This window comes from Mycteria americana, chromosome 2 (genome assembly GCF_035582795.1).
Source record: "Mycteria americana isolate JAX WOST 10 ecotype Jacksonville Zoo and Gardens chromosome 2, USCA_MyAme_1.0, whole genome shotgun sequence".
Taxonomy (NCBI): Eukaryota; Metazoa; Chordata; class Aves; order Ciconiiformes; family Ciconiidae; genus Mycteria; species Mycteria americana.
Genome location: NC_134366.1, coordinates 131,673,170 through 131,689,996, shown reverse-complemented (window position 1 = coordinate 131,689,996; position 16,827 = coordinate 131,673,170). Strand labels below are relative to the sequence as shown.

Below are 16,827 nucleotides of genomic sequence, written 5' to 3'. Positions count from 1 at the left end.
CACTTGGTGGCCCCTCGCCCTGGCGAGGAGCAGGGGAGAACCGCGGGGGCCTCCCCGGGGGGCCCGGGGGAGCTTGCCCTGAGGGGCAGGACCGAGTGGAGCGTCTCAGCCCTTCCCAGCCAGCCTCCTGTTCTCTCTGTGGAAACACTGGGCCGTTTCTTGTCAGCAAATAGCACGGGTGGGCACCGACGCGCTGCGTGCTGCCACCGGCCCTCTCGGTACGGGATTAGGTCCCCACATAAAATCATACACCTCTGTGTGTGTGTGTGCGTGTATATAAACATGTACTCTAAATACGTATATACAATTAAATACGTGCACCCATGCGTACACACGACTAATAACGCAAACCACAGCCCTACGCAGGCTCTAACGGCCGCCGGCAGGGGCCGCCCGCGAGCCCCGCCCACCGCGCGGCTCGTGGTTCTCGGCGTGGGGGCGGGGCGCGCTGGGGGTGAGTTGTCCCTCGGCGGCCGCCGTCGCGGTCAGGTGAGTGGCGTCACATGACTGCGGTCGCTGTGGGGCCGCTGCGGAGGGCGGCGGCGGGGCCTTGGGGTGCGCGGGCTCTCCGGGCCTGCTGAGGGGCGGCCGCAGCCCTCTCCCTCCACGGCCATCACCCGCCGGCGTGCCCCTGGGGTGAGTGAGAGCTGCCTCGGGCCCTGCCCTCCACGGGGGTGGGTGGGGGCGTGCCGCCGCACGGTCTCTCACGGGGGCTCTGGCGGGCCCGGGGACGGTGCGAAGGGCTCTGCCTGGCGGCTTCCCCGGCGGTTTGGGCTCCCCCGGGCCCGTCAGGAGGCGGCCGTGTGTGGGAGCCTGTGCAGGAAGTGGCGGGACAGGGGCCGAGTGTCTTTCCTCCCCTCTGTCCAGGCGCTTCTCGGCTTCTTCGGCTTATCTGTATAGCTTGCGTACTCCTGAAACCGCTGTTACCGACCCTGCCCTCCTCTGCGGCTCGAGAAGTATTTGAATGGCTCTGGCTGGGTCACGTAAGAGCTAGGAAACGTACAGTGGTCGTTGAAGGACATAGTAAATGGTGTCGTCTTTATGGGTTTCTGCTCACAGAAGCAGTTTCCAAGGGAGGACAGTTCTGCTCCATTTGTTTAGGGTAGTTCATTTTTTTTGCCTTTTTTAGAATTGTATTTGCATTCAGTCATACAAACGAAGTATATTTGTTGGGGATGGGGCAGAATGTGCCAGTTTGCTCTTGCTTGCTTCTGTAAAAGGGGCCAAAAAAAGTCCAGAAACAGGCTGTGTGGAGAGGCTTGATGCAGTTTAGGTTGCAAGGAATTCCTGCTCTAGCTGGCTCTCAAGCCTTTGCAAACACACGTCTTGTTTTGGCATCAAAGTCAGGTGGAGATTAAACCATAAAGGAAGGAGAAAGGAGAAGTGGTGAAGGTCACTGTCTATGGCAATGTAGTGTGTCCTGATGAAGAGCTTCTGTTCGTATTTATTTTTCAGTTTGCTTTCTTGACAGTGATTATTTGAATTTTCTTGTTAGTCCATGTAACATGGCTTTTAATTTATATAACTTGTGTTTCTTTTCTGAAGTTGTAGTTCATGTGTTTTTAACGTCTAAATACTCTTGGACAAATACCTGAACAAAACCAATCATAATATATGGGGGAGGGGAGGGAAGTGTGCACTGAATTCTAAACCTTATCATCAGTCCTGATTTGGAAGGAAGACAGCTTCTGTTATCTATATGGCTACTTGGGCATTGCAGAAAAGTAGTCTTTATTCAAATAACTTAATTTGATTGATTGAAAATTTACAAGACTGGGAGTTATTTAGTAATGATAGATATCTTTGATTTTAGCAAACTTGTGATTGGTTATACTTTAGTGTGTTGGTATGGCTTATTTTTGTTTGTTTCAGGGAAGTCACATTTTAGATGCTGTATAAAACTTTGATTTCTCAGAAAGTACTGACCACGGTTTTAGGGAATGGGACACCTGAAAACAAATTTTCCTTTTTTTCCTTTAAAATACTGGGCAGGTACTCTGCTCTTTAATACTTTAATAAGAGGTCTCAAATCTGACTTGCATTTCTAGGTACATTTTAATTATCAGTTAAGATGGATATCCGAGGTGCTGTAGATGCTGCTGTCCCAACGAACATCATTGCTGCCAAAGCTGCTGAAGTTCGGGCAAACAAAGTAAACTGGCAGTCATATCTCCAGTAAGTAAAAACTTTCCACAATTTTTTTCTTCTTTTTCCTTCCCCCTTAAGTATTAGACTTTTTGGGATTTTGGGTTACATTGGAACATGAGGTTACAGTGAGGAACATTCTGTCTTAGTCCCATGAAAATAGTTGGAAAAAGTCTACATTAAATGGAAATGGTTGGGGAAAATTTTATTACAAGAAAGGGAACTCTGCTTCTGTGAACTGAATGCTGCAATAACAAATAATATAAGTTTGCACAAATGTGTGGTAAAACTGTCTATTTTTTTTTCTCCTTATCATCTGAACGCCATTATCAATTTTATCTGTATTGGATGAGTACTGATGTAAGAAAAGTTTACAGTAAGAGTTGTCTTATATGTGGGTATGCTATCTCTATTGCTGAAGTGCCTTATGTGTGAATACAAATTGTACTAGGAAAACTGGACTGGTAGTCTAGGAAAATAAGCTGAACCTCAACTAAAGGAAGAATACTTCTGGAGAGCAATTGTAACAAGTAATCAGGGAGTAGGCTGAAACAAATACTTCAGTGTGGGGAGAGCTGTGCTGCCATTTCAGATAAGCTCAGAGTTTACTTTGGAAGGTATATAATGGCACTGGGAGTTGCAAGAGAAATATTGTCCAGAGAGCATATAGGGACAAGCTGAGGAAAATAGATTTGTGCATGAGGTAGGGAACGGGAAGAAGAAACAGACTCTTACTAGTCCTTTGTATGCTGAAGTGAAATGCAGGATTCTTGCATCCCTGCATTCCTCATGACAGGTACTTGTGAAGAATATTGGCAAAGTGTAAATTACTATTGTCACTTAGGGAGTCCATGTATAATAGCAAATTACTTCAGTGTTTGTTGCTTTGTAACTGAAGTAGCGGAAATCTTGATGATTCTAGAGGTACAAGCCATGCTGATGAGGCTTTGTGATTATCGATATTACACTACTCTGCAAAAGATAGGGTTTTTTTCAGATATCTGTGATACATAAATATATGCTATATATTAAATTAAGGTTGCAAAACTGTACACATGCAAGCTGAGAAATGCTAACATGGTAGAATCTTATTAATTACTACCTGCTTTGCCCTCTGCGGTGTAGCTCAGTCTTGCCTATTCCATTCATTCAGTTGGGTTATTTTTTTTCTCTTTGTGATTGTATATCTGCATGGTAAACTGGATTAAGGAACTGATCTGCTGAGGAAACTTCCTTTTTCTAGGCTATTTTTTCAGATGTATCAGTTCCTTGTTCAGTTTGCAGTGTGACATTACAGTGGCTTTGCAGGCAAAAGAGCGAGGTTGGTGTGGTAACTTGACAGTGGCAGCTACCAAGTATTTGTCAAACAATCTAAATGGCTTTTGCTGTTACTGTGTGCCCTGTTACCCATCTGATAGGAAGTGTGTCCTGGGGAAGCCTGGGCAGCTGTTTCTGTGCTGTCCTAGTGGCAAGTGAACAGCTAGTTCTCAGTTATTCAGGTTGAAAGTGAGAGTACACTGCCAATCTAAGTGAACATGGGGTGGTCTTTTTCACTGTCTCTCTAGTGGTTCAGACTATAAGGCTAGTGAGATTCAGCTGTTGCTTTTGTTAGTATAGGGGATGGTTCTGTTTAGCAAGGAGTTGTATTTTTCATACATGGGTAGTATTAATTGCTTGACTGTGCTTTGTGGTCTGCCATTTATAATTTGCTTTCATTCTTGGGGTTTTCTCTCTCTGGTGCTGAGTAAGGATGGGCGAGTTTTGTTTACTTACCTGTCAGCAAATTTCTGTGTAACTTCTTTTGACCAGGAGGCAGGGTTGATGGTTCTTTTTCAGATTCTAGATGTAGAATTTGATTTTGTTTTTGTTCTGGAATCCATGAAAGAAGAATGTACTAGTTTTTTCCTCTCTTTGATGGGTTAGCCAGGTTTTGGGGGCTAGTGCAGTGCATCTGGCGAGTGTGATGCTGTTGTGAGACTGCTCAATGCTTGGAGCCCTCTGTATGTCAATGACAGTGTGTCCTGTTTATTATTGCTCTGAAATAAATGTAATCTTTGTGTCTTGTATTTACTGATAACAGCCTGGCTGTCTGGCTAAGGCAGTTTCAAGGATGAATTTAAGTACTGCCAGAGGGATTGTGGAGCATTGTGAAGATAACTGTAGTTCCTTGGCTGAGGATTTTGCTTATCATTAGCTGTTGGAAAATATCAGCAGAACTTTTGGTGCTTCTAAAAAGGAAATAAAATTATACCTGTTTTTGGACATGTCACTTTTGCAACAGGCGGGTTTGGATGTGATGGTTCCTTTGAGGCTGGTGCTTTAAGGGATTTATTGAAAAGTCAGTTAGTGCCACTATATTGACTCATTTCTGGAATGAAGCATGTTATTAATGAGTGGAAACTCCTTGCTTCTGATGCACCTGTTAGAGGCAGGTCAGAGTGGTTTGTTCTGGTCTGTAGAGTAGAAGGAAGATGGGGTCCTGATGATTTTGAAGGACACTTGTTTTCTTTTGAGCTCCTGTTCTGGCAGTCTGTGCATTTAGTGTGGTAAGCTTCTGTATAAATATATGGAGGCATACTTCAAGTCTTCAGACTTTTTTACATTAGAGGAAAGATTTTTATGTTTTCCTGAAGTTAACACATCAACTCAGGCATGACATAATTTGTGTTCCTTAAACTATAGATAGTATTTATGTAGTTGGATTCAAAGAACTGCACAAGAAATTCTGATGAAGGGTTTTTTGGTGGTTTGTTTTTTTTTTTTTTAAATCCAGCTGTGACAGTTTGTGTATAAAGACGCTTTAAAGATTGTATCAGTCACAACAGCATTGGAGTCTGGGTCACACAGGAAGGTTTCTGAAGTCCTTTTCTGCTCTCTGTTCTTCAGTGCAAAAGTAAAATGGCTCACTAATAGTTGGTCAGACTCTAGTAGCCTGACTTCTCTTGTAGAGCCAGTTCAAGCTAAAGATTAACTGGCATATTATTTATTCCATCTCTGAAGATTATAACTGTAAACTATATGTCAAACTATGCTAACAGACAACTGCTGACTTTTGATGTTTTCTGTGTATACTATTGGCACAAAAGTGAGATATTTAGGTATGACAACTGTACATATTATGGTCTGCCACTGTGTTCATTGCTCACTTCAAAATTAGGCTGTGGAAAAAGAGAGAGAGATATATCTATGTATTTTAAATGCTAAAATTTACACTTTCCTTGTGTTGAATTCCAGCTAGGGTCTGTGTCTGAGGGAGAAGAAAGTAGCAAAACTTGGAACAGTGGAAGGTGATGTGTAGGTCTACCTATGTTCTGGAAAGTAAATGCAGTTGAGGCCATTAGTTCTGTACAAATGTTCCTGCCTTTGGATCTTGAGACCTGTAGCAGTTTAGAAGTGTTGATGCCCTCTGCTAGTTGAAAATACAGTGCGTTGCTGTTGCGTACTGCATGGTTGCTTTCAGTGTTTGCCTTGGGGTGTCAGAATGCCTTTGGAGGGTGCATTAGGTTGCTTGAAGCAAGGGTAGTAAATGGTTTAGTAAATGGGTAGTAAAGGTTTGCTTTCTAAGGGTAGTAAATGAGTTCTGTGGAAAAGTGAACTTGTTTCAGAGTTTAACTTGCATCTTACTGCACTGTATACAGCATTTGACAATACTTCATATTTAATCAGGCGAGATACCTGATGGCTAATTTGTACTTGGCTTCCCATGTGTCTTCAAGTACTTTACATATATGTTTGTGAATTCTCATGTTAAAATACCTATTTTAGTTTCCTGGGGGTGGGGGAACCTTCTAAAGTGGGTTAAATATCTTGGACTTTAAAAGAAAATCTTGTCTTAAAAGAAAGATAGAAGTTTCGTAACTTGTAGTGTGTGTGGTTTTTTGTTGTTTTTTTTTCTTAATTTTTTTTTGTTTTTTTAAATTTGGTCCAATCTTGTAGAGTACATTCAGTCTGTTTTACTGTTTTAATTTTGTAATGTTAAAACTGTTGAGCAGTTGGATCAAATTAATGTCCTTTAGGTACATGCAAAGTACTGTAGATAACTGGATAAAAGAAATTATGCCTTGACATGATGGCTTCATATAAGCTTCATATTTGCTTCAGATGTAGTCAAAAGTTTTTGGTGTTTTTTTTTTTTTTTAAACACAACAAGACCCCCCCCCAAATTATAAAAAAAAACAAACCAAAAAAAACCCCCAAACAAACCAAAAAAACCCTAACCTCCAGAATGACTTTTGTTAAATCATTCAAACAAAAAAAGGAACAAGAGCTGCTGGAGGAAACGTATAATAAGAAGAACAAATCACAAGTTTCTGAATCATCTTGAGAGACCAAGAGGTTTTAAAAATGGTGGCCTTAAGAATTCATGCTTTCTAAATCTTACACAGCTTCAGTTTACTATCCTGTAGCTAAGGCTCTCAAAGGCAGGCCTTAGTATCTCAAGCACAGAGACTTAAAACATGGTTACAGGAATCCTGGTCTAAACCTGATATACCCAGACAGCTGAAGCTCAGTCAGAGTGACTTTGGTCTGTTGACAAAAGGCTGTGTAGACACACCCTGGAAAATAAGAAATTAAATGGCTGTTAGGAAGAGGGGTGGAAGGAAGCTTTGGCTACTTGCACTGTTTGCCTAAAGGTCCTGGGAAATTCCTGTCTCTCTTAAGAGGGGATGAGGAAAATGTGGTAATATCATCATGGTAGCTGTACCAGCTGTCTGAGGCTGCTCTGCATTTTTCATGGTTTGTTTTGTTTTGGTGTCATCCCCCCCCGCCCCGGGTTGCTAAGGTTTACTAAATAATCAGTTATTTCAATTTTAAAATGAAATGAATGGAAATTAATGCATTTGAAATTACTAAAACTATTAGTCAGATGTATGATATCCCTGATGATATATTAACAACTTGTTTACGAAGCTGTCAAATCCCTTGAACTGTTTTGTGTGGCTTGGAAAGTGTCTTTTTGAACTGCACTTGTAAAGCAATAAAGAGTAAACCCTAACTTCTTTTCCTCTCAAGGCAACATCAATCCCCACACCTTTTTTTTCTTTTTTTTTTTCTTTTTTTCCCTGTGGTCTAATGTAGGATGAAAGCAAAAGCTTGAAAGCTTTTTTCCTTGACATTTGTCAGACCTCTTCTAATAGCCTGGCTGTAAAGAAGCATCTCTCTTTCTGGGCTGAGGCTTTTTCAAGCATTAAAGCTAAAAATTAAGGATTTGCCTTATGTAGTCTTTGAAGTGCTTCCTAAATGGCAATACTGTTATAAGCAAGCAGCTCATCTGGTTACTCTATATCAATATCATCCAGGAGTCCCTGGATGCTGTCTTGGCCAGCATTGATTGAAACATGAGAGGCTTCTAGTTACGGGTTGTTAAGTCCAGTATTTGTGGCGAATGAATTGTCCTTATCTTTCAACAACTACTCAAATCCATCCTTAATAGTCAAGAAAGAACACAAGTCAATCTAAAAGGCGTGTGGTAGCAGCATGGTCATCATTGGCTAATTACTTTTTCATCTATAATTAGTTAAGTTTTAGTAGCAACTAGTTGAGGACTACGACTGGCTTTATGAATCTTCCATCTAGTAAGTCTTAACTGCCTTTCCTCAGTGCATATGAGGGTATTTCTTACAAAGCAGCTAGAATACAGAAATGGTGTGCGTGGTACTAAACTACTTACATTCTTTGCTGGAAAAGTAAATGGGTAAAAAGATGACTCTGTGATGAGGCCATCCTCAAGACACAACCATTTAAGTAAGAGGAAAGACAAGAACACATTTGTAGGTCTATTTCAAGAATCCAGGTGAGACTATTAAAAAAAAAAAGTGAACATTTCCTGTAAGTTTGCAAGGATTTTAATGGAAACTCTAGTCATGGAACATCTGGAAACTGACCTGGAATGTGGAAAAGATGGATTAAAAGAATCCGTGCTACATAGCTTTGCAAAGTGGAAGAGGCATTTGACTCAGTGGAAATGTAAGAGGAGATGAGTCTTGGAAATAATTGAAACAGAGCAATGTCTAATACTTTCATCCCCTGTGACTTTTATGTTGATGATGATGTGCACAATTTTCTTCTTTCCTGAAGCACTCCTGGTGTTAACGAGTAAAGGTAGTCACCTATTAATGTCTTGGATATTTTCAGGACTACTTGATTTAAAACTAGTTTTCTTACCTGAAAAGTACCTGACTGTACTATTTTGACAAGTTTTGTTATTTCTTGTGATGGTAAGTTTTGTATTATAACAAAAACCTAAGAATATTCTGCCAGCTTTTCAGCTGAGTCAATAGCTTTCTGATAGAGCACTGATGATGGCACAAACCCCTTGAATATTAAGTTAAAGAGAAGATCAAGTAGAGATCTGTTAGCTTATAGGTGCCCACAGCAATTTACTATATCAAACCCCCTTGGTATGTGTTTGGATGAGCTTGCACGCATATCAGTTTTTAAACTACCAGGAAAAGCTGAACTGTAATTAGTGAAAGCTAAAAATACATTAGGAACCAAGTTCTCTGTACTCCTTAAAATTCTCTTCAGTGCTTATGGCAAACTTAGAATAACAATTAATTTTATTTTTCAGCACTTATTTCAGCTTGGATTAGACTATTATTCATGTTATGTATTATAATTTTGGCATAATGTGCTACCTATACGTATTTCAATTCTTACAGTTATTTCCACTGACTATTGCATTCAGCCTCTGGAAATTTAAGAATTATTTAGAGAATGTTGTTGAGCAGAGCCGATGCATAGGGAAGGCTTTAGAGAGATTATTCTGTCATTAGTTTTAAATTCTTTGTATGTGAGACCTTTTGCAGAAAGGAGCTCTTTACGTTCTACAGTGGGATATAGCACTACTGTTGAGATATCAAATTGAAGAAAATAAGGTTGGTTTGGTGGGTTGACCTTGGCTGGCTGCCAGGTGCCCACCAGGCAGCTCTCTTACTCTTCCCCTGTCCTTTTGATGGAGGAGGAAATATGACAAAAAGTTCTTGGGTCGAGATAAGGACAGGGAAGTCACTCGCCAATTACCATCACGGGCAAAACAGACTCTACTTGGGGAAATTAAATTAATTTATTGGCAATTAACCAGAGTAGGATAATGAGAAGTAAGAACAAATCTAAACACACTTTCCCCCCACCCCTCCCTTCTTCCCAGGCTCAACTTCACTCCTGACTTCTCTACGTCCTCACCCTGAGTGGCGCAGGGGGACAGGGAATGGGGGTTGTGGTCAGTTCATAACACTTCGTTTCTGCTACTCCTTCCTTCCCATGCTCTTCCCCTGCTCCAGCATGGGGTCCCGCCCACCAGTTACAGTCCTTCACGAGCTGCAGCAGCGTGGGTCCTTTCCCACGGGGTACAGTCCTTCGGAACGGACTGCTCCAGTATAGGTCTCCCCATGGGGTCACAGGTCCTGCAAGAAAAACTGCTCCAGCATGGGCTCCTCTCCATGGGGTCATAGCTTCTGCCAGGAGCCTGCTCTAGTGTGGGCGTTCCATGGGCTGCAGCTTCCTTTAGGGCATACCTACCTGCTCCGGCATGGGGTCCTCCATGGGTTACAGGGTGGATATCTGCTCAACCGTTAACCTCCTCTGTGGGCTGCAGGGGGACAGCCTGCCTCACCATGGTCTTCACCACGGGCTGCAGGGGAGTCTCTGCTCTGGCACCTGGAGCACCTCCTCCCCCTCCTTCTTCACTCACCTTGGTGTCTGTGGAGTGTTTCTCACATATTCTCACTCCTCTCTCCTGGCTGCTGTTGCGCAGCAGTTTTTACCCCTTCTTAAATATGTTATCACAGAGGTGCTACCGCTGTCATTGAGTGGCTCAGCTTTGGCCAGCAGCAGGTCCATCCTGGAGCCGGCTGGCGCTGACTCTGTCTGACACGGGGGCTGCTTCTGCCGTCTTCTCATAGAAGCTGCCCCTGCAGCCCCCCTGCTATCCCAGTCTTGCCACGTAAACTGTTTGTGTTGCTTATGGTTTCATATTTTGCTTTTCAGAGGGCAGATGATTTCAGGTGAAGACTGTGAATTTATTCAAAGATTTGAACAGAAAAGAAATCCAGAAGAAAAACAGGAGTTGTTGCAAACAGAAGGCAATCAAGTAACTTTCCTTTCTTTTAATAATCTTACTTTCGGGGAGGAGGATGGAAGGAAATTTTTGTACCAACTCTTATTTTATTGTTGGCTGTATACAGTTAAGATGTTATGGAAGAAGTGTAAAACTTGGTATTATGATTCTTTTTTTTCTAGATATAGGTTGGACATTCTTTTAAAAACCTATTAATTATTAAATGACATCTGACTTTGACTCTGTTGTGGGACAAGCTAGCTCTAGTCTTTACTCATCCCAATTTACTTAATCATGCACATTTGTACTTGAGTCACTTTTTTTTTTTGACCTTTTTTCCTTATAGTTTATTGATGAGAGCTACTGCCAGTGAGATTTCCACTTCGCTAGCTAAACAATTATAAAGTAGTTCCAGCAATAGAGCCCACTGACTACTAAGGTGGATTCAGTTGTTTAAACACAGTTGTCATTTTAGGCGCTGTAAGATACGAGACATCTGCATTGGACAGAGCTGATATAAGATTGATAGGTCACCCATGCCATTTGGCTTATGGAGTCTAGGCAAGATGCCCAAAGACACTTGAATGGTATTTCAAGCAGTAAAATCTCAGCCTTGAAGCCTGAGGTTCTAGCAGACAGTCAGACATCAAGAGGATTGGGTGAGGCAGGGGGGAAGAGTAGGAGATGCACTCAAGACGCAAAACTTTCCAGCCCTTTTTTCTACTTCAATTTTAGGCTGTTCTGTTGTTCCCTTCCCCCCCCAATTGTATTGTGTGACTGCTATGTAATGGACCATAATTTGCATAGTGGCAAAAGCATCTGTGGTGAATGTTATATGCCACTATATAATTGCAGTGTAGCAGTTCAGAGACTGTTCCAGCCTGTTATATCTGTTCCTAAAACTGTAGAGTTGAGTTGTTCAGGAGGCAGAAAACAGCTCAAATATGAACAAAGATTTGTCTACAAGGTATAGGAAGTGAACAGGTAAGAGTGACCTGTCTTCTCTCCCTCCTTTCAAGGTGCTGAAACTTTCTTATACTGTGTCTAAGTTTGTTGCTGTTTTGTCAATTTACTTGATTCTTCTCCTCGTTGCCATGAAAAAGGATGCTGATGAAGACTTTTTTCTAATCAGTCTTTCAACAAAGCACCTTGCTGAATTTCACTAGCGAGTACTTGTTATTTCATTTGAAAGCCATAAAACAATTTGTAAAAGGTAATGGTCAATGTGACGGAAAATTTTCTTTGTAATATAATGTCAAATATATTAATCTCTTATGGCTACTGAATAAGATGTTGGGGTGCTCAATGCTTGTGTAAGGCTTAACTGTGAATTAATGAGGTCCTGTTTTATATTATCAAAAGGAATGAAGATAATTGCTAATATTAATTTTAATGTCTCTTATTTTTCTAGTGTGCTAAAACATTTATAAACTTGATGACTCATATCTCCAAGGAACAGACGGTTCAGTACATTCTGACTATGGTTGATGATATGCTGCAAGTAGGTCAATAACCTGTCTTATTTTTAAGTCTTTAAATGCGTGCTTCAGTATTTCCTTAGCCTAATTCAGGTCTCTACAGGTGGTTGTCATACTGTATTAAAAATATTCTTTTAAATTTTCAGATCTTGTTTTCAGAAGTTAAATGTTAGGACTAAAGTTGTATGGGTAACTTAGTCTTGTATATATATGTTCATATTCTGGAAATAAAACATACATGTGTGCTTGTCTGTTGGCTTTCAACCGTATTTGATGCAAAACTTGGATGTTAAGGGATGATTTGTGGCCTCAGCCCTTTCCTGTTGTGTAGATAGGATATGACTTGTAACTTGAGGTTGTTCAACTTCATGTTGTTCAACCATGGTTTAATTATAAAACAGGAATTTTTGATTTAATGAAGTATGTAGCTCTTTGTAGCTATGGGGCACAGTGACTTATAAGAGTAGGCTATTAAATTTGGTGTCAGGACTGCTGTGCTGACCTGGACAAGTCAAGAGGAGACTTTACTGAATCAGATAATTCTGCTTTTCAATTTCTTTGCTCTCTAGTAGACTAAGAGAAAGTGGTTGGAGTGATGATATAACAAGATGGATTGTGCAAGGTTTTCTTCTGGTATTCATGTAGAATATCTGGCTGTTTTATGGTTTCTCTTCTGCTGTTTTATGTTACATTTAATGCAAGGTTACCGTGAAATGTATCTAGTGATAACTTAATGGTTTAGGGCATTGTCCTAGGAGGTGAACCATGTGAGTTCTAATTCCAGCTCTGAGGATTCAGGATCGTCAACAGGCAAGTTGAAAAGTGTGAACCTCTCCACAATACATATAACATGGGAATTATGGTGTTCTTTCAGGTGCCTGTCTGGACATTAGAGCCCTGAGTGAGTGCCCTGACTGCTAGAATAATAGCTGGTGGTGGTGGCGGCAGTTTACTCATGCCCACCTGCAGCTTTGTTACTCTGATCTTCTTCCTCATTTCTTTGTTTACTTTTTCTAAAGTGTGACACAAATATCAAGAAGCAGAGAAGACAAAAGGGAGCCTCAGTGTCATTCCTTGATTAGAACACTGAGTTGGGAGTACCTTGTTTTGGTTTATGCATTTGATGACAAACTTTGTGTGAGAACTCTGTTTATTATGGCTACTTTTGTGAGGAATGGGTCTTGTTTTCTGTGCGGGACATGTTGGTGGCCACAGAAGTAATAATTTCGTTTGCTCTTCTTTGGAACCTTTTGTGAGTGTTAATAGGTCTTGTTTTGCTTACGTGCTTTGACATTAGTACATAGCCTATAGCTACAAAATGCAATAGCAGATATCTCCTGTGCTGTGGAATTAATACCCCACAGGTAAAGGCTTTCACTGGCCCACTCTCGAACATTAGTTCTAGGTGGTCACAGAAAGTAGTTTTGAGTAATCTCTTATTTGCCGTATTGGTTCTGTCATATGTGTCTAGGTGAACACGTTTTCTTGACTTTTTATGGTCATGTACTGACATGTCTGTATTCAGGACCTTACCCTGCCACAGAAGTGGCATATGTGGAATTCTTAATGTTAAACATAATGACTTGAAATTGTCCAGCCTTCGTAGTGATACAGGAGAATAGAGATGTTGGTGCACAGTATATATTTGCTTTTGTTTGAAATTTGATGCCTTTTTCACTTTAGAAATTCTGCTTCAGTGTCTGAAAGGCTGCACTGGCTTTTGCCGTGCTCTGTGCGACTTCATTATTCAGGGATATCTTGCTGCACGCAAAGAGGGCCTGTATGCAGGTGTCTGCATGGCATCATCCCAGGGCTTCCTAACCCTCCATGCCTCCGCTAGGCAAGGCTGAAACAGGACTTCTGTTTTCTTTTGGTCATGTTCAGATGGTAGAACATGCTGTCAGTGATGCCTCATAGACCCTTGGTTGCACATTTTCAAGGTGTAAGATGCTTGTCAGAAAGCAGCATATTGACCATTGACTCTGTGACTGTGAGTTTAGTGCAAGGTCTCTGCAGACTGCATGGACAGAAGAATCCACAACAGTGGATATGAATTCTCCTGTCTTTGCCAGAGTAGTCTTAATTCAGTTCATGCAAAGATTTTAAGCGAGAAATTGTTCAAGGACATGGGCTGTTGTGGTGCTACTGGCTCTTCCAGTAAAATTGTTTTGAGCAAGGATGTTCACTGCAGTTTCATGAGACAAACAAATAGTATTTGAAGGCTACCTTTCATAGCTGAAACTTCTAGAAACTATTGTAGGTAACAGTATCCAGCTTTTGTCTGTGTTGGTAATGACTGTCTGTGGTTCTTCTATTATCTTTCTGTGCTTTTCTTGTGAGGTTGTAAAAATCATATCAGCTGTGTTTTGAGCACACCAAAAGCCTACCTGGGTGTCTAGGATTGTTCCAGCAGTTCTTTCTTAGAACGATAATCAAACTTGTAAGTAGATTTCTTTTGGAGGCTGTCAGAAGTGAAATTAATGTGGTGATTGCCTTATAAGAATATCACTATTCTGCTTGTTTCTGAAGGTGGAGAGCGTTAGCATATTGGAATCCCTAAGGAAACATTTCTTATTCTATTCATATGCTAAATACTTGGAACAATTTCTCTGGATTAGTGACCCTGCACAGTCTGTTACTTGTGAAATCTTTAAGAACCTGCACTGTAGTTGGTGCAGGTAGCAGCACCACCCAAGTGAGCTTCGTTGTGCTTCTTCAGAAATGACAGATGTTAAATTACTCAACGGTTGATGAATTCAACGGTTGAGAGCTTCAGGATTTCCATTTTATCGGTGTAGTCAGTAGCTGCCTAGGAGGGTGCAGCACTACATATTTCAGGGCCATAGGCAGTTCTCCACTCCTTCCCTCCTGTCTTTACCCCACACCTTAACAGTGAACCAGACTAGTCTTCTGATTGACAGCATGTTGAAGTTATTTCAGCTTTTCTGCTTCCAGACCTGTCTGTCTCCTCCTTAGTTGTGTTGTAAACTGAACTCATTGATCTAGTTATTTCTGATCTTTTTAGCTAGACTCTGTGTAGCACAAGTGTAGATGCTAACAGCAATTTATTTGATCGAACTGCCATTTTTCATCAAACTAGCCCTCACAGAGCAGAGGCTCTCCACCAAGGCACTGTGCTCCTGGGATCTTACTTTTTTTTTTATTTCATAGTTAGAACAACAAATTTTCAGAGGGTTTTTGAGTGCTTTTTGACACATGCCATATAGAACATTAATCACTGTAAGGGTTATGACTGTCAGATAACTAGTGACGCCTGACCTTCCCCAGTCAGTGATCAGGACAGCAATTTGCAGCCCGTGTGGTGCAGTAACTTTGATACTTTCAGTGAAAGGTTGGTTGCAACTCTGATGCTTAGTAAGATGCCAGCGTTTGGATCGTGGTTACATTCAGGTCATCTTGTGCTTAATGGATTGTATTCCAACAAGCAGCTGAATTGCCTAGCTGATTCTTGGTCTATAGAGTTAATAATAGGGTGCTGAATTGATGGAGGAAAGCACTTCAGGTAGTGGAGTTTGAAAATTAAATTCCTTGCGTAGTGGAGACCGCAATACTGTTCTCGTGTGAGTTTCCCAATTACAGCATTTCAAACGGTTTTGCCTTCCTTGACAGGAGCTGTATACTTCATTGTAGTAGCTTGACTTCAATGGGGAGACATCTCTTTAGAATGAAAGCTTACTGTCCATCAGGCTAGAAATTATATGGAAATGCTGGGGAAAAGCAAGAATACAGGTATTTGATTTTCTGGAAGACTGTCTATATTCTAGGCCATTAGGAAATAGCAGAGCTCCTCTTTCTCATTCAGGTTTGCATGGCCTCTTCTCTGGTCTGCTTTAAGGAGAACCATAATAGCTGCTTTTCATGGTGGTTATTAGGTGAAATGCTTGAAGAAACTGTGCACGGTACCCAGGTTCAGGTACTTGTGGTCTCTTGTGGTTCAGCCTAGAAGCCCTGGAGAACAGACTTCTGGTGACTATGTCCTCTCCTGAGGTTTCCTGAGGTAACAGCTGAACCAGTTGCAGCCTCATCTGGGAGAGAAGAGCTTGCTTCCCATTGAGAGGAATGGAGAGGCAGGACTAACTTACATCTGAAGTTTCACTTGTAGCGCACGCAGCCAAGTTGAACAACAGGCTTTTGTGTGGAAGTAGCAATACATGGAAAACTTTGTATGGACTTTATTCAAGCATAAATGATTGGACGAAGAGTAGTATTCCTCTGGAAAATGACAGTATTTAGCTAGTCTCTCATTTCTCTCATTCTGCTTGCTTGATCAAAAGGATACATCCATCTTTACTCAAGCAGGTGTTGGAGTACTGAGATATAACTAGGGTTTCAAAGTTTGTTTCCCCCCACCCCAAATCTCTAACCTTAATGTTGGAGTGCTAAAATGAACTGTATCCACAAGTAACTGTCAAACTGAAAAATTTCTATGCGGTGTTACAAGCCAGGACACACTCTGATAATATATGCCAACATAGTGAGGAACAAATAACTGCTTTATGTTGAATGCTTTTACAAGTCTCTCATCTTTTCCCCTTTCCCAATTTTTACAGGAAAATCATCAGCGTGTTTGTATCTTCTTTGATTATGCAAAACGTGGTAAAAACACTGCATGGTCCTATTTTCTGCCGATGTTGAATCGACAAGATCTTTTCACTGTGCATATGGTAAGTTTTAAATGAACCTGTCTCTGAAGATGGCAGAGAAAAATGCTGGTTTTCTTTTTCTTTAGGAGATTTTTGAGTTTGAAGCTAAACTTGCCCGGACTGGAAAGTTTTCCTCTTGCAGTCTAGATGAGTCATTCTTAATACAAGCTTCACTTGACCACATAAAACCAAGGATTTTAGAATTAATTAAGCACAGTAAGACATAACTAGAAAAACAGCTTTTGTCACAGCTGCCAGTCAATGCTCCTCATGATGTACAAACATTAGAATTTAAGTTCTCATCCTGTGAAAGGGAAATATCCTTACCTTGATGAACCTTATTCTCTCATATGCTCAAATTACTACAATGTTGCTTGAAATTTGATTAAAATGGTTTGTAAGCATACTGGGGAAGAAATAATGTCTGCTGTTGTGGTGTGTTGACCCTGGCTGCCAGGAAAGCTCCCACCCAGTTGCTTGC

The 16,827-nt window shown here is 41.1% G+C and overlaps 1 protein-coding gene across 1 annotated transcript in view; it reads left to right on the top strand.

Moving 5' to 3' along the window:
* Positions 1 to 492: 492 nt before the first annotated feature.
* Positions 493 to 16,827, top strand: part of ATP6V1H (ATPase H+ transporting V1 subunit H) — a 52,878-nt gene continuing 36,543 nt past the window's right edge. The window contains exons 1-5 of the mRNA XM_075494664.1: positions 493 to 636; positions 2,049 to 2,175; positions 10,135 to 10,237; positions 11,616 to 11,705; positions 16,254 to 16,367. Coding sequence (XP_075350779.1) covers positions 2,072 to 2,175; positions 10,135 to 10,237; positions 11,616 to 11,705; positions 16,254 to 16,367 — 411 coding nt within the window. The 5' untranslated portion in view covers positions 493 to 636; positions 2,049 to 2,071. The remainder of the gene's footprint in view (positions 637 to 2,048; positions 2,176 to 10,134; positions 10,238 to 11,615; positions 11,706 to 16,253; positions 16,368 to 16,827) is intronic.